Source organism: Pseudophryne corroboree, chromosome 2 (genome assembly GCF_028390025.1).
Source record: "Pseudophryne corroboree isolate aPseCor3 chromosome 2, aPseCor3.hap2, whole genome shotgun sequence".
Taxonomy (NCBI): Eukaryota; Metazoa; Chordata; class Amphibia; order Anura; family Myobatrachidae; genus Pseudophryne; species Pseudophryne corroboree.
In genome coordinates, this window is record NC_086445.1 from 878,772,818 (window position 1) to 878,797,252 (window position 24,435).

Here is a 24,435-nt window from a genome sequence, read left to right on the forward strand (position 1 = left end):
GGAAATTTTTTTAGCAGTTGGGCAAAACCATGTGCACTGCAGGGGGGGCAGATATAACATGTGCAGAGAGAAAGAGATTTGGGTGTGGTGAGTTCAATCTGCAATCTAAATTGCAGTGTAAAAATAAAGCAGCCAGTATTTACCCTGCACAGAAACAAAATAACCCACCCAAATCTAACTCTCTCTGCAAATGTTATATCTGCTCCCCCTGCAGTGCACATGGTTTTGCCTAACTGCTAAAAAATTTCCTGCTGCGATCAACTTGAAATTACCCCCCAGGTCCGAGAGACCTTCTCCAAACAATTCCTCACCCTTGTAAGGTAAAACCTCCATATGCCTTTTTGAGTCGGCATCACCTGTCCATTGCCGGGTCCATAGGACTCGTCTAGCAGAAATCGACATAGCGTTGATTCTAGAACCCAATGTCCCAATGTCCCTTTGTCTCTTTGACCCAATGTCTCTTTGAGCATCCCTCATATATAAGACAGCATCTTTTATATGTTCTAGGGTCAATAAAATGGTATCCTTATCCAGGGTTTCAATTTCTGCTGATAAGGTATCTGTCCATGCTGCTACAGTGCTACACACCCAGGCCGACGCAATAGCCGGTCTGAGTAAGGTACCCGAATGCGTGTAAATGGACTTCAAGGTAACCTACTGCTTGCGATCAGCAGGATCCCTGAGGGTAGCCGTATCCTGGGATGGCAGCGCTACCTTCTTGGATAAGCGTGTCAACGCTTTGTCCACCCTAGGGGAGGATTCCCACCGTATCCTGTCCTTTGGCGGGAAAGTATACACCATAAGAATCCTTTTGGGAATCTGCAGTTTTTTGTCTGGAGATTCCCAAGCTTTTTCACATAACTCGTTCAGCTCATGTGAGGGAGGAAAGGTTACTTCAGGTTTTTTTTCCTTATACATGTGTACCCTCGTGTCAGGGACAGGGGGTTCCTCTGTGATATGCAAAACATCTTTTATTGCAATAATCATATATCGAATACATTTAACCAGTTTTGGCTGTAACTTTGCATCATCGTAGTCGACACTGGAGTCAGAATCCGTGTCGGTATCTGTGTCTACTATTTGGGATAGTGGGCGCTTTTGAGACCCCGAAGGTCCCTGCGACATAGAGACAGACATGGGTTGATTCCCTGGCTGTTCCCTAGCTTCCGCATTGTCTAATCTTTTGTGCAATAAATTTACATTAGCACTTAAAACATTCCACATATCCATCCAGTCACGTGTCGGCGTTGTCGATGGAGACACCACGTTCATTTTCTCCTCCTCCTCCCCCGGAAAGCCTTCTACCTCAGACATGTCGACACACGCGTACCGACACACCACACATTCAGGGAATCCTCTTATCTGAAGACAGTTCCCCCACAAGGCCCTTTGGAGAGACAGAGAGAGAGTATGCCAGCACACACCCAGCGCTATATGACCCAGGAAAAAACACAATATGTTTACCTAGATAGCGCTGTAATCTGTATATTGCGCCAAATATGTGCCCCCCCCCCCCCTTCTTTAAAACCCTCTTTCACCGTGGATAAGCAGGGGAGAGTCCGGGGAGCTTCCTCTCAGCGCTGTGCTGTGGAGAAAATGGCGCTGGTGAGTGCTGAGGAAGAAGCCCCGCCCCCTCAGCGGCGGGCTTCTGTCCTGCTCAAATATGTAAAAAACCTGGCTGGGGCTCTTTATATATACAGTGCCCAGCTGTATATATATACTTTTGCCAGAAAACGAGGTTTATTGCTGCCCAGGGCGCCCCCCCTGCGCCCTGCACCCTTACAGTGTCTGCCTGTGTGTGCTGTGTGGGAGCAATGGCGCACAGCTTTACTGCTGTGCGTTACCTCAGCGAAGATCTGAAGTCTTCTGCCGCCTCTGAAGTCTTCTTACTTCTCATACTCACCCGGCTTCTATCTACCGGCTCTGCGAGGAGGACGGCGGAGCGGCTCTGGGACGGACGGCGAGGGTGAGACCTGCGTACCGATCCCTCTGGGGCTAATGGTGTCCTGTAGCCTAAGAAGCAGAGCCTTGAAACTCACAGAAGTAGGTCTGCTTCTCTCTCCTCAGTCCCATGATGCAGGGAGTCTGTTGCCAGCAGGCTCCCTGAAAATAAAAAGCCTAACAAATATACTTTCTTTCAGGGAACTCAGGAGAGCTCCCTGTAATGCACCCAGTCTCCTCTGGGCACAGTAGTAAACTGAGGTCTGGAGGAGGGGCATAGAGGGAGGAGCCAGTGCACACCCATACCTAAAGTCTTTCTTAAAGTGCCCATGTCTCCTGCGGATCCCGTCTATCCCATGGTCCTTACGGAGTCCCCAGCATCCTCTAGGACGTAAGAGAAATACAGCATGTCCTGCCAGAGGCCAAGCTGGAACGTGTAGCTCCAAAATAGCTGGAAAGCCATACTGTACTGTAGGTTACAGTGAGACTTTCAGCATATTCATGGTACCCAAATCCTCCTTAAGAGGAGCTGCTCCTGCACAATGGGGGTAATTCAGACCTGATCGCTCGCTAGCGTTTTTTTGCAGCGCTGCGATCAGGTCAGAACTGCGCATGCACCGCAATGCGCAGGCGCATCGCATGGGTACAAAGCGGATCGTTGCTGTGCGATGGGTTTTACGAAGAATCCATTCACACAGCCGACCACAAGGAGATTGACAGGAAGAGAGCATTTATGGGTGGTAACTGACCATTTTCAGGGAGTGGTTGGAAAAACGCAGGCGTGTCCAAGCGTTTACAGGGCGGGTGTGTGACGTCAATTCCGGTCCCGGACAGGCTGAAGTGATCGCAGCGGCTGAGTAAGTTCTGGGCAACTCAGAAACTGCACAAAGTTTTTTTGTACCGCTCGGCTGCACATACGATCACACACTTGCACAGCTAAAATACACTCCCCGGCGGGTGGCGACTATGCGAACGCAGGACTGCAAAAAAAAGCTAGCGAGCCATCAGATCTGAATTACTACTACATCAGATAATATTGTATAATCATAATACATATAAATATTAAATAGAGTGTGGCCAGCAGGAGGATTCATTGACCTCACACACATTAATTGTACAGTGCTGGAACTTTTCCCCACTCACTTAATTGAGCTTATTCTTTGGGAGTTCACCGACATCACACACAGGAAGCGAGCAACACTGATCCTACTTCCTATTCATGAGTGATTCATTCACCACAGCTCGTTCTTTGCCGTGATACTGTGAGGAGAATTGCTGGCCTAGTCCAATGCTGATGTGATCTTTTGTCTTTTGCTGAGGTGATAGAGCCATGAGTCACTTGCAGAGGTGTGACAGAATTTTTGACCCTGGAGTCCATGGAGCCAAAGGATTGGTAGGATGAAATGGCAGGATGAGAAGCAATATACAGTAATGTGTCAGGAAGTGACTGCTTGACGACGTCCATAAGTAGCATTTACCTGTCTGAAGAAGGACCATTCCATGAGGGTTGCCACCGTCGCTGGTCTTTGGTCGTGTAACACGCACTGTTTCTCATTTTTTTGAAGGCCTCTATCTGTTTAGATACAGCCTCATCTAGTCAGGAAACGCCATTTTAAATTAGCTACATTTTTCAGGCATATCCTAGCTGCTTGTACATTTTCATTTAGTTGCAGCGAGCAAATCACAGATTGCACAGTTTTGATCATCCTCTTCACTCTTTTGTTTAATACTGGTGGGAAAAGCTAAATCCAGTAGCGGAGAACAACAACAGAAGAGATTTGGAAGAAGAGAGTCCTATACCCCTAGCACATAACAATGTGTAAACACAAAGCATAATAATTTATTACAATGTATAACCTTGTTACATCATTTTATAAAATACTATTACTGCAAGAAATAACACTGTATTAAAGTAATACATAACGATGCTATATAACATGCAAAATGCAAAAATGCGTAAGTCAACAAAATAAAACCGTAACATAAGAAATTATAGTTACTTAATACTGTGCCGACTTACAATACATAGGGGTATATTCAATTGGTGTCGAATCCCTTGTTTTGTAGGAAAACAGGGCTTTTTCGACAAAAAAAACCTGTCGAATTGCATTCGACAATTCAATACGCCACTTTTCGACAAAAAACCTGTTGGATCCGTTTCGATTTTTGACTTTTCAACAGTCGAGTGTTTGTAATGTTAAAAACCCGGCTTTTCGACAAAAGTATATTCCATTGAAGATTGTCGAATCGGTATCAGTGGTTTTTGACGTGACTTTCGACAATTTCATTGTGACAAGTTTTTCTGTCGTGAGCTGACAAGAAATTTTAAATACTTACATTTTTTTTGAAGTTTTTTGATTTCTACTAGCATATCTATTTATATTTTAAGTAATTATATTATTGTTTTTTGTATTTAAGAGCCACATTATTATATTTAGATTTATTCCCCGAATATTTTTTCTTTACAGGGCTGAGGGAAGGAATGTACCCATGATTCAACATTTTTACCCAGGTTACACTTCACCAAAGCAACTCCTATGCTTGAGACTTCAGGGAGAAGAGCAGCCATTACACTGTCAGCTGCCTTGTGGAATAGTTTTTTTAGGGCAATCTGCGTTTTTACATATATATCATATTTTTTTACACTGACTACAATAATGGAGCCTTTTTCTGACCAGATTGTGATGTTCATCAAGTTGAATCCCGGCCGCCCACAATCTGAGCATGGGTCACTTTCCGACCGGAGGCATGTCAAATCCATTTCAAATTGAATATGTTGAATTCAGTGCTCGGGAAGGAGGGTATCGACAGTCGAATGCCGTCGAAGCGGAAAACTGTCGAATCCACTACGGGTTTTGAAACCAATTTAATGGTGATGTTTACAAAAGCGACAGAATATTGCGGCAGATTACAATTTAAATTCTGATACACAATACTAATCTATAAGAAACTAATACCATGTCAGTCACATTAACTTAATTCATTGTCAGATAATTATTTTAAAATGTAATAAATAGAAACAGTATATTTTATGTGTAATACTGCGGCACATAAAAATGTATAATCACCATATGCAATTATGACTTTTTTTATTTTGTGATAAAAATTCAGTGATCATGTGAGGCGTAGCAAACATTGCAGCCAGTGGGTGGGTACACTGACATTACACACGTTAATAGTAGAGTGCCGGTCCCTCTCTCTACTCACTTAATTTAGCCATTCCTTCTTCACACAGATGAAGCAAGCAACACCGATCCTACTTCCTCCCACCCATTTTTCATGAGTGCTTCATTCACCACAGCTTAGTCTTCGCTGTGATACTGTGAGGTGAATTGCTGGCCTAGTCCAATTCTGATGTGATCTGCTATAAAAAAGGAAGATAGGATTCTTTTGCTGAGGCGATAGAGCAGGGATGGGGAACCTTCGGCCCTCCTGCTGTTGTTGAACTACACATACCAGCATGCCTTGCTACAGTTTTGCTATTTGGCCATGCTAAAACTGTTGCAAGGCATGCTGTGATGTGTAGTTCAACAACAGCTGGAGGGCCAAAAGTTTCCCATCCCTATGATAGAGCCAAGAATCACTTGCAGAGGTGTGACAGAATTTTGACGCTGGAGTCCATGGAGCCAAAGGATTGGTAGGATGAAAGGGCAGGATGAGCAGAGCAATACACCATAAGGTGTCAGGAAGTGACTGCTTGATGACGTCCATAAGTAGCACTTACCTATCTGAAGAAGGACCATTCCATGAGGGTTGCCACCGTCGCTGGATCTTTTCAATGCAGAAGAGCTGAAGGCCGCTATTGAAGAATCCTGGTCTTCCATAACACCTCAGCAGTGCCACTGGCTGATAGAATCCATGCCACACCGCATTGAGACAGTAATTCATGCAAAAGGGGCCCAAACCAAGTACTGAATACATATGCATGATTATACTTTTCAGAGGGCCGACATTTCTGTATTTAAAATCCTTTTTTATTGATTTTATGTAATATTCTAATTTTCTAAGATTGTGGATTTGGGGTTATCTTAAGCTGTAAACCACTATCATCAAAATTATAACAAATAAAGGCTTGAAATATCTCACTTTGCATGTAATGAGTCTATATAATATATTACTTTCACCTTTTAAGTTGAATTACTGAAATAAACAAACTTTTGGATGATATTCTAATTTTCTGAGTTTCACCTGTATGTCAAACAACAATGTATAACCATCATGCACATTAACTCAATTCTTTTTCAGATAATCAGTTTTAAGTTTAATAAATAGAAATAGTATATAAAGGTGCAAAATACTGCAGCATATAAAAATGTATAATCAACATATATAATTATGCCAATTTTTTCTATTTCATGATAAAAATTGAGTAATCATGTGAGGAGTAGCATACATTGCAGCCAATGGGTGGGTACACTGTCATCACATATGTTAGTACTAGAGTGCCAGACCTTCTCCTTACTTACTTAATTGAGCCATTCTTTAGGGGTTCACTGACATCACACAGATGAAGCGAGCAACACCGATCCTACTTCTTTCCACCCATTTTTCATGAGTGATTTATTCACCATAGCTTGGTCTTCGCCGTCATACTGTGAGGTGAATTGCTGACCTAGGGCCTAATTCAGATCTGATCGCAGCAGCAAATTTGTTAGCTAATGGGCAAAACCATGTGCACTGCAGGTGGGGTAGATATAACATGTGCAGAGGGAGTTAGATTTGGGTGGGGTGTGTTCAAACTGAAATCTAAATTGCAGTGTAAAAATAAAGCAGCCAGTATTTACCCTGCACAGAAACAAAATAACCCACCCAAATCTAACTCTCTCTGCACACGTTATATCTGCCCTACCTGCAGTGCACGTGGTTTTGCCCATTGACTAACAAATTTGCTGCAGCGATCAGATCTAAATTAGGCACCTAGTCCAATGCTGATGTGATCTGCTATCAAAAAGGAATTTAGGATTAATTTGCTGAGGTGATAGAGCCATGAGTCACTAGCGTGTGACAGAATTTTTGACAAGGGAGTACATTTCCAGGAGGCTGCAGCATTAGCATATGTTTGCATATTCGCAGCATACAGAATCACTGCTGCAAATGCATTAGTGTACATCTCTGACTAAGGCCCTTTGTTCTGACCACCAGTGTAATCAGTATGATTTCCATTAAGTGTATATCTATAATGTTCTTATAAAGAAGTTCTCAGATAAACTGTTCATAGTTTTAAATGAAAGTATGTTTGTATACATCTTGTTTCAGTAAAAACATTTTTATATTGGGTGCACTATGAATGTTTTTTTTTTTCACTTTTTATTGAGCTGATATATGAAGGCATTTGGAGAAGTCTATGAGGATGTTGGGCTTTAGTTGCTAAGCTTTGGGTTTTAAAGCAATGCCGTTTTCAGCAAAATAAACTGAATCGGAAGTGCCAGGCTTTAGAACCTGACATTTAGTAAATAACTCCCTTATATTCCTTGGAAGAATTCCTAATTCATATAAGCTTGAATTGGTTAATTTTTGGTACAGTATCATTTGGTTACTACATAATTTTCTTTGTGCACATTGGTGATTTCTTTTTTAAAGTTATTGCAAAAGGAGACTTTTTTGACCTTTTTTTTGTGTATTTACTGTATATATTTTTATATACATACTATATATTTAAGATTAATTGACAAATTACTGGTTATCCTCAAACATAAATTATACCCTATATAAAACTCAAAATCGGAGATAGGTAGTTGTTTCCATATGAGTCGCACACAGGCCGCATTTAGCGATTTTGACACATGGGGGTAAATTTACTAAGGTCCCGATTTTGACCGAGATGCCGTTTTTTCTTCAAAGTGTCATCTCGGTAATTTACTAAACTCAAATCACGGCAGAGATGAGGGCATTCGTAATTTTTTGGAAGTAGTTGTAAAAAATTACGAATGAATACACCATCGGTCAAAATACGCCTGTTTAGATATGAATCTCGTCATTTACTAACCATTCGTAATTGTAATGTCTGCCGTGAAAATGCATTTGCGGCCGCGAAAAAATACAAATCGTAAAAAAGTCCTAAAAAAAAACGCACCTGCTTTTGAAAAGCGTGTTTACATGTGTACTCAATTATCCATTACTCACACCTGAATGTTTGGCCCTATAAAAGTGTTCCAGGCACATTTTGAAATTCTCTCACTCTGAAATGGCGGCTGTGGTGTGTGCCAATGACTTTCTGTTTGCTGTGGGATACCTTAGACTGCTCCATGAGGCTTCCAGAAATCAGGGCCAGGTAAGTGAACATGGTCAGCAGGTTGTCCAGGTGCCGCGGAGGCTGCGCCAGCCACGTTTTTTTAGGGGTCGTTTAAACTTAAACGCATTGTCCGATGATAGGGTCATACAGATGTTCCGCCTAAATAGAACCAACATTTTCCGCCTGTATGACCTTGTCAAACTGGGACTAGACCCTGAGACAGCACGCTCTCGCTCTGTCTCAGGCTTGCACAAACTCCTGGCTGTGTTACACTTTATGGCTACTGGGAGCTTCCAGGCTGTGGCAGGCGACGTTATTGGTATCTCACAGCCAACCTTTTCAAAATATTTGAATCAGGTGAGTCAAAAAATACATAGCCGGTTATGTCTAAGTGTTGCTTCTGTAAGCTCTTACAACACAGTATTGTATAGAATACCTAACATGACACTCACCTTACATTGTTTAATGTCCACTCAGGTTTTGGATGTCTTGGATCCACATATTAATGCCTCAATCTGCTTCCCTACCCAGGAGTCGGAGTGGCGTGCTGTCAGGGTAGCTTTCTATGAGCTTGCTCGCATGCCCAATGTGCTGGGGGCCATAGATTGCACACACGTTCAGCTGAGATCACCTAGGGGCCGTCAATATATATATACTAATAGACATATGGCCCAATCCACTAATGTCCAGGTGGTCTGTGATGCAAAATTAAAAATTATGAGTGTTGTTGCAGGTTACCCTGGTGGCTGCCATGACTCCTTCATCCTCAGTCAGTCATCGCTCTTCGATAAATTTGAGGATGGACAAATGCCTGATGGCTGGCTGCTGGGTATGTTTAAAATGTGTTGTGTGTATGTCTTTTAACAACAAACTCTATTTTTGACTAGGGTAATGAATAATCTTACACATGTACTAATGTTGACTATATCTGTTTTTCAGGTGATGGTGGTTACGGCTGCTACTCTTGGCTCCTTACTCCATTGTCCCAACCTGATTCTCCTGCTGAACACAGTTACAATCATGCACATAAGGCTACGCGGAATGTGATAGAAAGATGTTTTGGTGTGCTGAAATCACGGTTTCGGTGTCTGGATAAATCTGCAGGCCTTTTGTTGTATAGTCCCTCAAAGGTGACTAGAATTGTGTTCTGCTGCTGTTTTCTCCATAATCTGTGTTTAAGTCAACATCTGGCACATGATGAGGGAGAAAGCAGTCAGCAAGCAGAGGAGTTAGAAACATCTGGTGACAGTGTGAGTACATATGTAGGGAGGCAGGTACGGCAAGAAGTGATTCAGCGGTATTTTTCGGGTAAGTTTTTGTAGGATGTAATTATCCTTGACTAAACACTTTGCAATACAAACAATTGTGTGTTTTGTTACTTACTGTTTGTTGTTTATAGTGGTGTGTACATTGTAGTTAGTTTATGTTATCAATACATTGTCATTCATTACCCCATAAAAACATACATACATACATAGCAGCTTCTACAATGTTTGAGACGGACAGAGGAAGTTGTGTGTTTGTCAAAACAAATTTTTTATTGCGTTACACAAATGTTTTTGATGTATTATTTTTTGCGCTTGTGTGTGCTGGGTGCTGTGCTTTGTGCTGGCTCACTGGCACGTGCTCGGGAGGATCGCCGAACAGGGGAGGTTACTGGCGTTTGGCTAGGGGTCGTGGTTCCAGAGCTGGAGGTCACTTGTTGTGCTGCCATCAATGTTATGTTGTTGCTCAAATTATTTATGCTGGCATTCAGTTGTGTGTTGGTTGCAGTGTGGCTGGCTACAATCCGGGATAAAGATTCATTCACAACCTGGTTGTGCTGTATTAGTTGTATGAGTGTTTGGTGCTGGCGCTGTTGCTCATCAATGATGCGCGTTAAATGAGCCAGCATTTGGTTGTTGTCTGCCCGTATTTGCTCCATCGATGTTGCGATTCGGCCTACTTGGACAATCAGTCTGCCCGAGTTGCGACTAATGCGCGGTAGATGATGGGGCAGACTGGCAAGGTGTTGGGTATGTGCGGTCAGGCTGGCATTGCTTTGGGTCTGTTGGCTTGTCCAACTGGACCAAAAGTCATCTGGAATTTGTGGCTGGGGTGGAGCTTGTACCAGTTGTGGACTCATGGAGGCTTGGGGGATATCCTGCGGCTGTATTGGCTGGCTCGGGTCAACAGGTGTTAGTTGCAGTGTGAATGTTGCCTGTTGGTCTTGTCCCTGCTGGTCCACGTCGGGCATCAAGCTTGGCTCTGTATGGGGTGGCCAACATGCACTGTTTACTTTACAAATAATATATTTGCTAGTTCTAAACATTTCTACATTCATAATACTCCATTATTTTTGTATTTTGAGTTGTGTTTTTAAACTTAAAATTTATTTGGTTTCCAAACACATATATACCATCACAGGCGTGCACATAGACTGACTTGCGGAATCCTCACCTAACTACCTCCCCTCCACAGCATTACAGTGTTCTGTCACCTCCCCTGTCCAGGATATAGACTGCTTACCTGGATATTCCCGAGGAGCGGAGCAAGTAAGCAGTCTACATACAGGACAGGGGAGGTGTGTGAACACTATAATGGTGTGGAGGGGGTGGTGGTTGTTTTTTTTTTCAGCCAGTAATGTGTTGTTATTTTTATGTGCACGTGTCTGGCCTAAATTTTTACAAATGTCTGTTCATTTTTAAATTTGATGTTGGCGATAGCAACCACTTAGATATTGAAAAATTCTGCATTTGCACCTTTAAAAATTTAAGACGTAACATCACATTGGTTGTTATGGCAAACATGTAATCTCAACTACAACTCACATCATAGTAACTGTACTGTGTAGATTATTTGCTATGTGTTTAGTTTATGTTTTGACTCACCAGATAACTGAGGTGATCTGGGCTCATCACTCTGTGGACTCGCCAATAGTGCCTGTGGTGGCTGGGGTGAGACAGCAGAAATGCGCCGCCTGGGTGGGGAAGATGGAGCCGCTGATTCAGAGACAAGACGCCGTGTCTTACTTGGCCTCCTGGGTAAGTGCCCCGAGCCCTGTGATGGGCGCCTTAGAGGAGGGCGGCTTGCAGAAGCAGAACCTATGAGAATATATAAACATTAATATTTTGTACTTCTATGTGTTTGCAGAATATGTGACTACAGTGAATTCTTACCTGCAATCCCAGCATCATCCTGAGTTGTCTGTGGCCTGTCTGGCCGGCTGGTCTGTCGGACTGTTGAAAAAGATGAAAAAACATTATGACCATACTTTGTAAAAAAATGCTAACTGCAAAGCCTTAGTGTACTGGAACCATCTTGTACGTATTGTAAATTAAACTAATTTCTGCTTAAGATCTTCGTGATTCCTTAATTTGTTATGTATATAAAAATGTACATGGTGTTGCTCAAAAAAAATCTGTAACATTGATGAATTATGTGTCAGATATTGCATAGATTGATTACTTGCAACTTGAACCAAAATGTAAATTAAAAGTTTGTTTAAAAATTGATTTAAAAAAAAACCCCATCATAACAAGCTGTTATTAGATACAACAGCTATGTCCAAGCAATATCTCATATTAATTATTGCAACTACACATACCAGCATGCACTGCACCTGATTTTGCATTATAAATGTAAAAAAATACAGCCAAGGCAAGATGGGAAATGCAGTTTCAAAACACAAAAACAGCTTAAGGGTGCATAGGCCTGCAATACATGACCAACAATGTATGCATACTTTTTAAAATTAATTTCTCCACCATTATCATTTTGCACACTTTAAAATATAATTTCGATTTATCAAACTCACCATCCTGCGTGGGTCGGTCCGAATCCCGGACATGAGTTGCAGACACCACTTCTGCTGGAATCAGTGCCCGCACAGGCTCCTCCCACTCCCAAAAGGTTGCCCGGAAAGGGGGGCCACTGATTTAGCCTCTTTGGCCATCTTGGCCTTGACACGGCGCTTTATGTCATAGAACCTCTTGCGACACGTGTCCTCAGTCCGCCTCACCACACCCTCACTATTTACGGCAACTATTACTTTCCCCCACAGGACAGACTTCCTGCGGGAGGACACCTTGGCAGCATCCTGCCCAAACAATTGCCGATGGTGCTTCATCAGCTCACGCACCAACGCCATGTTTTCAGCATAGCTGAACTTAATATTCCTGCCAGTCTTGGTAGTGGTGCGTGGCTGCGGAGCCACAGCACCATCACTCTCACTGGAGAATGCAGCAACAGGCACCCCCTCCTCCTCCTCCTCACTAACCTCCTCCCTCTCACTAACCCCCTCCACCTCACTCACCTCCTCCACCTCACTAACAGCCTCCACCTCACTAACCGCCTCCCTCTCACTAACCTCCTCCACCACACTGACCTCTGAGTCAGACATGAGGACAAACGACACAAAACACAGAAAAATCAATACAGAAAACACACTCCTCCACTACTACTACTACACACCACACAGCCAACACACACGCTCACTCACTCACTCACAAACAATGACAAAAGACTATAAAAAAAAAACAAGGACAAAAAAGTTTACAAACTGTGAAAAAACAATACTACAAATATGACAAGACTACTTACACACACAGTACAGCACTCAACAATCACAAAACTCCTCAGAAAATCAACCAAAAACTCCACCAAACTCACCAACTCCAAATACACCTTCCTCTCTCCTCTCCACTAGCTAAACCCACGAGGTGCGGTGTGTTTGGGGCGGTTTTATAGTAATGTGCACAGACACTCCTCCATCACAAATACAACCAATCACGGACGCGTGACAAAAACGAAACTTAGGACTAAAAACGCGGCCGCAAAATCAAAATCACTGCCGTAACAGACATGTGACGCAGTCGTAAAATAAACTAAAAACACGGCCGCAAAACAACCAAATCGGCCGCATTCTACACCAGAAAACCACGAATGACATCGACATCGGACAAAACAAAAAATACGAATACGACAGCTTAGTAAATCCGTCGTAACAAATTCAAAAAGTTGCAGTTTTACACTTTCGATGTCATTCGTGATTATTCTCCCACCAAATCGGGAGAATTACGAATGATAGTAAATATACCCCATGGTGTACACGTTGTGGGCTGCTTACGCATCTTTGCACACATTATGGGGGTTATTCAGGTGGATGCGACCGCAGTATCACCTGTGGCAGTGCACACGCACAGGTACTGTCCTGCGTGTTTGTGGGCACTGAATACGTTTGAGTCGCAGTGGGTGCATACGCCTCTGCCTGACTAACAGGCAGAGGAGTTCGCGGGGAGAGGGGGGTGGTGACGGAGCGATGCATGGGGAAAATGGAGACGGGGCAACAATGTTTTCAGGGCACTTGAGTGACGTCACACGCAGTCACTCCGATCTAAAAATGGCGGCGGACCTCTTGCATACGCAGCCTGGCTACAGCTGCATGGGGTCATTGACAGTGGCTGCAACCGCAATTAAATTGTGGTCGCAGCCAATGGGGAGGCCATTCAGCATGCTGTGCGGCCTTGCTCTGCGATGGGCACCCCCCAGCATGCGAAAGAACGGATTGCAGATTCTGCTTATTAGCTGAATCTGCAAACCGTACTGCATAAAGCCTTAAATTTGCATTCCATTCACAGCAGATGTCCAGAGGGGATATATACCATATCCTGGCACACGAGATGCTGGCTGTCACTATACCGACAGTGGAATCCCGTCTGCAGGAATCCCGTCAGGGTGGTAGCAAGTCCCCTCGTGGGCTTGCTGCGCTCGCCATCTATCAAGCCCGGTGACAGGATGCGCTCACCACATGTTCTATTCCCACTCGGTTGGCGGTGTGGATCCATCAACCGAATGGGAATATAACGGGTGGTTGTCGGGATTCCGTTTTTCGGTAAAATGCCGGCTGTCGGGATTCCCATGTCGGTCTCCTAAACGCCGGAATCGCGACAGCCGGTATTTTGACTGCATCCCGTCCAAAGTTGAATTTGCATTTGAATCATGACAATTATATACAGTTGTGCTAGTAAATAATTACCAGAAACATTTGATTGAAATTATTGCTCAAGATGGTCACATCTGTTACTAAATCCTAGAGGTTCACATACATTTTCCAACTAATAAATATAATTTTGGTTGGATCATTTTAATCAATAAAGAAATGAAAAAGTATATAATTTTGCGTGTTATTTCATTTATTGGGTCTCTCCTCTTAGACGAACATTAGAACACGTTTAAGGTCACTTCCCCTACAATCTACTCCTGGCAGTATTTTTTTAAGTAGGGTCCCCCCTCCACCCTCCAGCATTCCTAGCTTACCCCCACCAATTTTTGTCTCATTGACTGTCTGACTCTGCTCAATTCCCTGTGACTTTCACCACCTTTGTATTGGTCTCTTCATCTCTAAACTGTGTGTACAACATACTCTTTCTGTGTGTCTGTACCTGTAATGTATCCCCATGTGGACCTCTATGGTCCCCTCTCCTTCAAGTATGTAAATCTCCCATTGTCCTTCTGAGACATCTCTTTCCCCCATCCATCCCATATCCTACTTCCACTTCTAGCACATCTTCTTTCCCCTAATCTTCCACTTCTCCCCTCTTCTTGATTTATTCTCCTGATGTGCTGTCAAAGTGATAGGCACAATCAGTGCTGATGGCAGCCAATCAGAAGCTAGCTACAGTATGTGGACAAACAGAAGCACAACAAGTCTGTCACCATAGAACTGAACATGGTGATGACAGGTAACCACAATTTCTGCAGCGGGGTACACTGGTATTCCACAGGGAATAACATTGGGGTACTATTCAACGCTGTTCCTAGTCCCCAAACCGAATGGTTCCTCCTTGCCCATTCTCAACCTCAAATCTTTAACAAGTTTGTGAGGGTCTCCAAGTTTCGTATGGAGACCCTTTGCTCTATTGTCCTGGCTTTGGAACTAGGAGACTATATGGTATCCCTGGATATACAGGATGCTTACCTGCATATCCCTATTGCCATGTCACATCAGCAATACCTGCGGTTTGCTATTGACAATCTCCATTACCAATTCCGGACCTTACTGTTTGGTCTGACCGCGGCTCCGCGAATTTTAACCAAGGTCATAGCAGTTATGATGGCTTCACTCCGCCGTCGGGGTATCAGGATCCTGCTGTATCTGGACAACCTGCTGATCCTGGCCAATTCCCCAGAAGTTCTCCTCCGTCATTTGGATCTGATGGTCCGGTATCTGCAAGCCCACGGGTGGTTCATCAACTGGAAGAAATCATCCCTGGTCCCTGCCCAGAGCATGGTGCATCTGGGAGCGTTGTTGGACACACACAACCAGAGGTTTTTTTTCCCTCTCTCGTCCGCATGTGTCGATACACTCGGCGATGCAAGTACTAGGCCTCATGGTGTCGGCTTTCGACATGGTGGAGTACGCTCAATTTCATTCCCGCCCTCTGGAGATACTGATTCTTGCCAAGTGTGACGGCCTGCCTCACCGGATCAGGTCTCAAATGATCTCCTGGTCTCTGGAGGTCCGTCTGTCACAGACCTGGTGGCTGCAGGACCAACAATTGAGCAGAGGTCATCCCTTCTGGATCTCCAACTGGGTCCTTCTGACGACGGATGCAGTCTGAGGGGATGGCACGCGGTATTGGAGCAACACTCTCTTCAGGGTCGGTGGACCAGGGAGGAGTCTCCCCTCCCGATAAACATTCTGGAATTGCGGGCAGTGTTCAATGCTCTGAAAACTGCCCAGCATCTGGTACTGAACCGGCCTATTCAAGTACAGTCAGACAATGCCACCACGGTGGCGTACATAAATCATCAAGGTGGCACTCGAAGCCGCATGGCAGTGATGGAAGTGTCAAAGATTCTTCAATGGGCGGAACGCCATCTGCCAGTCATATTGGCAGTGTTCATTCCGAGGGTCCTCAAACTGGGAAGCGGACTTCCTCAGTTGTCAGGACGTACACGCCGGAGAGTGGAGCCTTCATCCAGAAGTGTTTCAACTTCTAGTGGAAAAGTGGGGCCTACCAGATGTAGACTTGATGGCGTCTTGACACAATCACAAGGTTCCGGTCTTTGGAGCAAGAACAAGGGATCCTCAAGCGGCATTCGTGGACGCACTGGCAATTCCATGGAACTTTTGGCTGCCATACATGTTCCCTCCGGTGTCACTCCTGCCCAGAGTAATGAGGAAGTTCAAGCAAGAAGGCGGAATCCTTCTACTAATAGCTCCAGCGTGGCCCAGACGGCATTGGTTCTCAGACCTACAGGGTCTCTCGCTAGAGCGTCCTCTTCTGCTTCCGCAACAACCAGACCTCCTTGTTCGGTTTGACCTCCTCCTGTTTGGTTTTCACAAACGTGGCTGGCTTGCTAACAAGCAGATCTTGGCCAGATGAATTAGAATGGTGATTGCACATGCTTATGTACAGGCTTCCAGCTCCTGCTACCATCAGAGCCCATTCTACTCGGTCTGTTGGACCTTCTTGGGCGGCCCGCCGTGGTGCGACCCTTGAACAATTGTGCAATTGTGCTACGTGGTCCTCAGTGAACACATACATAAGGTTCTATGCCTTTGATACTTCCGCCTCCCAGGATGCTTCCTTTGAACGCCAGATTCTTGTGCCCACTACAGTGCATCCCCTCCCATAAGGAACTGCTTTAGGACATCCCCGATGTTATTCCCTGTGGAATACCAGTGTACCCTGCTGCAGAAAAGGAGATTTATGGTAAGAACTTACCTTTGTTAAATCTCTTTCTTTGGCTTTGGGGCTTAGTCACACATTTGTGCAAATATGTGTAACCAAGATCTCTGAATTCTAATATTATGTGGGATTTATATCTGGTTACTGTTATCATTCAGGGTGCTGGGGGAAACAATGTCTCTCTTTTTTTCTTGCTTAGAAATACCCCTCCCTTTCAAGCACCTGAATATCATTAATCTGATTGAGCATCTACCATTATATATGTCTGTTGTGAGAGGCAGAGAGGTTCCTGCATTAGGAGGAGGTGCAGGCCCTGACATGCCACATGGAGCATTATGGGGTTGCTCCAAGGTAGGTAGCTCTTAGCTTAGACATATTGTAGTAAGGAGCCATTATCATGTGGCTCCTTGCTGGTTAATCATAGACCCAGATTGGGGTAATGGAGGTGTGGGGTGTGGTGCCTATGGACTGGCTAAGCTGGATGGCTTTATTGTGGCATACCTTTACATTCTATTAACACTTTTCACTTATTAATTTTCTAACACTAGTTCTCTATTTTAATTACATTTCATTTTTGTATCACCTTCTCTACAGCTTCAGCTTCCTAAATACTAATTTATTAACACTGTAGTTTTTTTTACTGGTATGATGCCTTGGGTTTTTCGGCTTATGCTGGTGTTTTGGGGTGCCACACCCTGCACCTAGATATAGCGCTAGGGACCCCAAATATACAGAGATGACTTGATGCGGCTTTGGGGCTTAGTCACACATTTGCGCAAATATGTGTAACCAAGATCTCTGAATTTTAATATTATGTGGGATTTATATCTGGTTACTGTTATCATTCAGGGTGCTGGGGGAAACAATGTCTTTTTTTTCTTGCTTAGAAATACCCCTCCCTTTCGAGCACCTGAATGATATCATTAAGCTGATTGAGCATCTCCCGTTATATTTGTTAAATCTCTTTCTGCAAGGTACACTGTGTCAGGCTCCGGAGCCTTACCTCCGGCGGGTGCTTCCACGGGTTACTGTCTCGCTAGATGGCGCGGCTGCGGCGGCAAGGAGCTGCTGGTAGCAGGTCCTCCTGGACGGATGTGCGGCTGCCAAGGGCCTGGAGAGCCGGGCGCTGCGGCGGGGATCGCTGCGGTAAGGTCCTCTAGTGGTGATACAGTATAGTGTGTCAGAGACAGAAGCTGGCTAAAGCTGTGTGCTAGCAGCTAAGTATATCTCCTGTGCTGGGGCAGCCATGTTGAAGACCAGAGTATTACCAATGAAGTTCCCAATCTGTGTCCAGCCAACCCTGATTGTTCTCCCCTTACAAAAGGGGGCTGGCTCAGAGGGAGAGTGCCAGTGCTTCAAGTTACCTCCTTGTGAAAGGTTCTCCAGCTCTGTGCTCCCAGGTTACTTCTGGTTCACTGGTCCTGGTTGCTCTCATTTATCGGTTACCTAAATGCTGCTGCAGTCCTGCTGTCTGAGGGGGTCATTCCGAGTTGATCGTAGTCCTGCAAAAAAAATTTTCATGACAATAGACATGCGGGGGGACAGGGCTATCCCGCCCCGCATGTCAGTGCCGGGCCCCCCCCTGCAGAAGTGCAATAGCATCGCACAAAGGCGATGCTTTTGCACTTTAGGAGTAGCTCCCGGCCAGCGCATCTTTAGCGTGCTGGCCGGGAGCTACTTGTCGCTTCCCAGCCCGCAGCGGCTGCGTGTGACATCACGCAGCCGCTTCGGCCCGCCCCCCGCACGGTCCGGCCACGCCTGCATTGGCCCGGACCACGCCCCCATAATGGCGCCCAAATGCCGCCGTGCCGCCCCCTCCTGCCCAGCGACAGCCTTTGCCTGTCAATCAGGCAGAGGCGATCGCAGGGAAACGACGGCCTTCGGCCGTCTGGCATGCGCCGGCGCATGCGCAATTCCGACCGGATCACTGCGCTGCGATAAACTGCAGCAAGCGATCGGGTCGGAATAACCCCCCTAAGTCAGTTGCCACTCGTGGAAGCGCTCACGGGGTCCCAGGTCATAGAGGAGCTCCAGGTGCTAACAGCGGTTCCCGCAGACGTCTTCATTTTTTCAAAGTCCAAGTTCTTCAGCCTCATCTTTCAATCACAAACCACGTCTTCATTTCTTCAAAGTCCAAGTACTTCAGTTTTTCTCTACCGGAGTTCTTTAGCCTCACTCTTCCAGTCATTTAACCATAGACTCTAATTCTTCCAGTTTCTTCTATTTCACCAATATTCGTATACAACCTGATTATTCATTAAAACTACAGTTATCTTCCTACGAAGTCCTCCATTTCTTTACGCCCTCCGGCTAATGTTAACACTTAGTTTGGCTTCCACCCCATGAGGAGGAATTACATTCAGCCACCTCGTTTACTCTCCTCACAGGTAGCTGTCCCTTCAGCCAAAACTCGGTTGTCGGAACCCCAACTTACGCAGAGCATGACACACTGGATTCCACAGGGCGCCCACCCTGACGCACTTAGTTTCTTTGGGTTGGTATGGCATTAGCCGCATTAGCCGCTGATACCTTCTCCTGTCGTGAGAATGTGGTGTCTGTGGCTACTAACTGTTGTCGTCTCTTTTACCTGCTACTGCATTGGACTGGTTAACAAAACTGAGCTCCTGTGCACGGAGGTGGGGTTATAGAGGAGGCGGCGCTGAGCATCTTGGGAACAGTCAAAGCTTTTAGCCTGTTGGTGCCTCGGATCAAGATCCTACTCTACACCCCGATGTTATTCCCTGTGGAATCCAGTGTACCTCGCAGAAAGAGATTTAACAAAGATAAGTTCTTACCATAAACCTCCTTTTTTATTACATTATTAAATTTTACTGATAAACTCAAGAAACCTTTGGCCTTCGGGTGTTGTGAAAAACAGTTCTGATCCTCTAGTGCACAGTGATTAGAGAAAGTTTGGGGACCACTACTGTAGAACATTTTTTTTTTTTTTATTATTATCTATTTTAATACAATTTTTACAGAAATTATTTTAATAAATTATTACAAATTTGAAAAAGCCGGACAATGAAGCTATAGAAATAAATGACTTTTTGGTGACTTCCATAGCCTCCATATCTGTTTTCAGTATGTTCTGACAATAAAGACAAAAAGCATTACATCTAAATATAGAAATAGAAACTAAAAATAGCCAATACTGCAGTGTGGTCTTGATTCTTCTCCGCCACCCAATAGATTAGATCTCTGCGTGCTACTTGGGCTGCATTGCATCCTGGCATTGCTGTGCGTTAATGAGCCTCATCATTCCCGTCATAGATACATGTAATCATCCCGAGACTCCTGAGTTGATGTGCACATGATTGATGTGATGAACGTGATGTATCGAAAATGGAATTAAAATCATCTCATTAAATATGAGGTGATTCAATTAGCACTATCACACGGGTCTAAAAATACTTTACATATGTTAACACTGTATAATTGAAATAACTAAGTGGTAAGCTAGCTTACACTGTTCTCCTGTAAGAAATGAACCATACTACAAGGGCTGTGATCACAATAGGGGACAACTGTATGAAGCAGTGATAACCCCCTTTATCTGAACTTGGCATTATGCACCATGCACCCTCCCCACACACACACATACACTCCCTGCACCCGTGGGCATGTGTTACCGGAAGGACAGAGATCACATTTGCAGTGTGAAGATTCATTGCTGTATTTGATATTACCACACAAATGTATGAAGGTTCACCCGCAGGGACAGGACCTCTGAAAGAAGCCCGTCATTGCGATGCGTTTGAAGTGAAGAGACCGCATCAGGAGTCTCTTCACTCTTCTATTGGGACTCCTATGCATGCGTGATCTAAGGGCCCTACACACTGGCCGATTTTTTGAAAGATATGAACGATCTCGTTCATAAATGAACGAGAACTCGTTCATATCTTTCAGTGTGGAGACTCCTGCGATGAACGATGCGCGGCCCCGCGCTCGTTCATCGCTGGTCTCCCGTCGGCTGTGCATGCAGGCCAATATGGACAATCTCGTCCATATTTGCCTGCACTTCAATGGAGCCGAGTGACGGGGGGAGTGAAGAAACTTCACTCCCCCCGTCACTGCCCCCCCGCCGCCGGGTCGCTCGTCGGCCGTATCCGCCGTCGGGCAGCTCGGCGGCGGGTCGGCCAGTGAGTAGGGCCCTTTAGTGCGGCAGCCAGTACTGGAGAGGGTTCAGGAGGAACCCTGTCCCAGTAAATTTTGCAAAGTGTAGCCCATAGACTACAGCATCACAACACCATCGTCAGATGCCGTTAGCTGTGGGGGCCAAATTATAGCATGCAGCATCGCAATTTCCATAGAAACCTTTGTGGGCTGCAGCTGCTTTTGGAAATGGAGGGATCTTATTTGGGTGATATTAAATGATTGCGGGTCCCCTGAGAATGGATATTTACAGGGAATATGCCACAAATATTTAATAATAAATAGGTCCCTTATAACTGAATAGGATTATTGATTAATTTGAGCTCTCCCATGGGTGGCTAAAATAGCTGAGAGCCGGCCATTCAGTCAGTTTTGGTTCCATTGCAACTTGTTATTGCAATCATTTTAGTACAGCACTTTCTACCAATATGTCAATTTCAAGAGGATAATTTTTGTGTAGTATGATAATTTTACTATCTTGTAATTCTGTATTACCATGTTTACAAATGGATGCAGTCCACATAATTATATTTCAAGGTAAACTTTTAATATTCCCTTTTCTATATCAAAATCTGTCTTATCCAAATAGACTATACACCTCAAAATATCACAGACACACAAACATATTATATGATAGAATGAAGGATCTATTATAATAAAAATAATATATACTGTAGTACTGTAATAAAGTGGTTTAATGTAATAAAGTGTGCAATCCCCGTGGTGTTAATCATTGTATTTTGAAAGCAGGATTTTTGAGAACAGCTGACAGTGATAACTCTCCTTTCATTAGACATCTACATGTTTCTATATATGCAGTAAGGTTGGTACAGCTATAAAATATGTATACTCTGAGTACAGTAAATTAGGCAACAGCAATAAATCAGTGCCTATGGTATATTGCAATGATTTCCCTTATTTATTCTCCAAGCAGAGCCTTATTTTAGTACTCACAGAGGGAAAATAATATGTATAATGCAGAAACTCTACACAAACATCGAAGAAAGAAGTGACGTACAGAACAAACAGAGCTCTTGCTGTGTTTGTTACTATCTTTACAAATAAAATAATAATTTAAGAAGTTTGAGTCATTTAATTTGGCATATCATATGTCACTGGCAGGTGATGCAGAACAGCTATATACTTTCCAGAAGTAAACTGTAGCTAATGCTAGTGAAGAAACCCATGTCTGGTAGCTGAGTAAAGCTGCCAGTAGGAGTGGTCAGTAATGGCAGGTAACTGACGGAAATGGGAACTCCAAGACTAGTGAAAAAAAATTAACTATTGAGGGGTCTATTAATAAAGCAGACAAAAGCCCTGTTTTGCAGAAAAGCCCTGTTTTTGTCTTTCTACAGTGTTTAGATACAATAAGCATGTCTGTGGCATCCATTCATCGGTGCTCTAAGCAGTAATGGGAGAGAATAACCTCCCAACCTTTCCCCCTGCAGAACACTGTGGCGGCAAGTGCCCAAAAAGTGGGACGGTCCTGCCAAAATACTGTTTAACAGTAGCATAAAACAAACAAGAAATAAGGGGCTACCCCAGTGGTTTCCAATCTTTTTTGAATCACGGCGCCCTAGAATATCAGAACTTTTTTCATGGCACCCCTAGGCCAAAAATTTCTTATTGAGAAATTTAGAAAGAAATATTACATTAAGTAGATTGTGTTTATATGTCATCCTTAGGGTCAGTTGTGTGGTGAGGTACAAGATTTGCTTCTGTTTGGCCACATATTTTATGACTGGCAGCCACCAGCACTGGTTTTGCCTATTATATTGACCATGAATAATTTGAATTGGTCCTGGACCACCAACCCAGGGCACCCCAGCAAGTGTCCCGAGGCACCCCAGAGAGCCACGGCACACAGTTTGGGAACCTCTGGGCTAGCCGCTAGGCTGACTACCAACAAACAGGGAAGTACTGGCTGCATTAATACTGTGGCATTATTTGTAGTTTCTTCAGTAGTGTTTATTTCCACACGGACCAAGCAGAACCTATTAGTGTTCAACCATTCCATCTATGAAATATTTTCCAGATTTCTCTATATACTGAATTAACCAGAGCAACTAAAAAGGTTGTAAAGACTCACTCGACGAGGGTAGGTTGGAGTGAAAAACAATTGAACAGGAACAAACTTTATTACATACATATGGGGCCAAAACTATGTGTATCAAGAAGAAACGTTTCCAGTAAAAGAGTTTTAATAAATCTTTGCTGCATGTGGTATGGCAGAAACCACAGTTTTTAATGCCAAACCTGTAGCCTCCCTTAGCTTGAGAGCGCTGCTGCTGAATAGACATCCTTGCAGGCGCAAGGACTTATGAGCCACTGGGGGCGGCGTTGCAGCATTTTGGAGGCAGGGACATGGTGTTGGGGGGCATAGTCTAGACAACGCAGGCGTGTCTGGACCACTTGCGAGGCGGCCCAAAACATGGGGCCCTGCGACTGCTTTCGCAGCTAGGACTACCCTTAATATGCTAGTGCTTTGCTGTTTAGCGAAGCGCTCGCATTTCGGCAGGGTGGGGGTATTCGGCAACCGGGGCAGCTCCCCGCATGCTAAAGAAAGGAGTTGTAGTTTTGTGATTTTTTGCAAAACCACAACTAATTCTGAATTAGGCCCATAGCCTTTTATAATTTTCCAGCACAGCTCATGGAACAGTCAATAAATTAGTGATGTCTCTAATTTTTTATCTGCACTGTGACCTGTCTGAGATATTTAAACAGTGTTTGTATCCAATGTTCTCATCACAGGTGCAATCAAACATTTTTCTTCTTCCTATAGACATATTGCATAAATGATTTTACGTAATATTTCCTCTCCGAACCACAACTGTCTGATTTTGGAACACTTCATTCGATTTTGCATGCAAATACAGGATATGCATCTTAATACATTGTTATGTCTCATCAATATCCAATTAATATCGTTTGATAAGTGAATTTAATACAGTACACAAAATCAGACTTTTAAAACTGTATATATATCTTATAAATGTGCGTTAGGATTCTATCTATATTACCATTTTTTTCTGAGCTTTCCCATTTATGATCACAATACAAAAATCCCTGGGCATGCTCAGATGCTTTGTGCATGGGGGCAGAGGGGCAGGATAAAGAGCCTAATTCAGACCTGAGCAAATTTGTTCTATAATGGGCAAAACCATGTGCACTGCAGGTGGGGCAAATATGTTGTATGTGTTCAAACTGAAATCTAAATCATAGTATAAAAATAAAGCAGCCCAAGCCTGGTCCAGCCCCGCCAACTGCGTGGTCTTCGCCGGAGGCGGGATGGCTCCCACCACCTCCGGGCTTCCTGGAGTCTTCATTTGGGCAACAGTAGCCAGTGAAAACTCTTTTCCATTGCCCACCGCTGTCCCAGGGCTTTCAACGTCCTCACCGACTGGCGTCGGCTCTTTTAACTTCACCTGGTAG

At 44.2% G+C, this 24,435-nt stretch overlaps 1 protein-coding gene and 1 long non-coding RNA gene across 2 annotated transcripts in view; one reads left to right on the forward strand and one right to left on the reverse strand.

Moving 5' to 3' along the window:
* LOC135051347 (uncharacterized) overlaps positions 1-5,392 on the forward strand; it is a 182,084-nt gene extending 176,692 nt beyond the window's left edge. Inside the window, exon 3 of the long non-coding RNA XR_010242197.1 lies at positions 4,410-5,392. This is a non-coding gene — a long non-coding RNA (uncharacterized LOC135051347). The remainder of the gene's footprint in view (positions 1-4,409) is intronic.
* A 4,293-nt stretch (positions 5,393-9,685) lies between these two features.
* LOC135049942 (uncharacterized) overlaps positions 9,686-24,435 on the reverse strand; it is a 46,827-nt gene continuing 32,077 nt past the window's right edge. The window contains exons 2-4 of the mRNA XM_063955976.1: positions 11,332-11,391; positions 11,044-11,256; positions 9,686-10,420 (exon numbers count right to left, since the gene is read on the reverse strand). Coding sequence (XP_063812046.1) covers positions 9,741-10,409 — 669 coding nt within the window. The 5' untranslated portion in view covers positions 10,410-10,420; positions 11,044-11,256; positions 11,332-11,391 and the 3' untranslated portion in view covers positions 9,686-9,740. The remainder of the gene's footprint in view (positions 10,421-11,043; positions 11,257-11,331; positions 11,392-24,435) is intronic.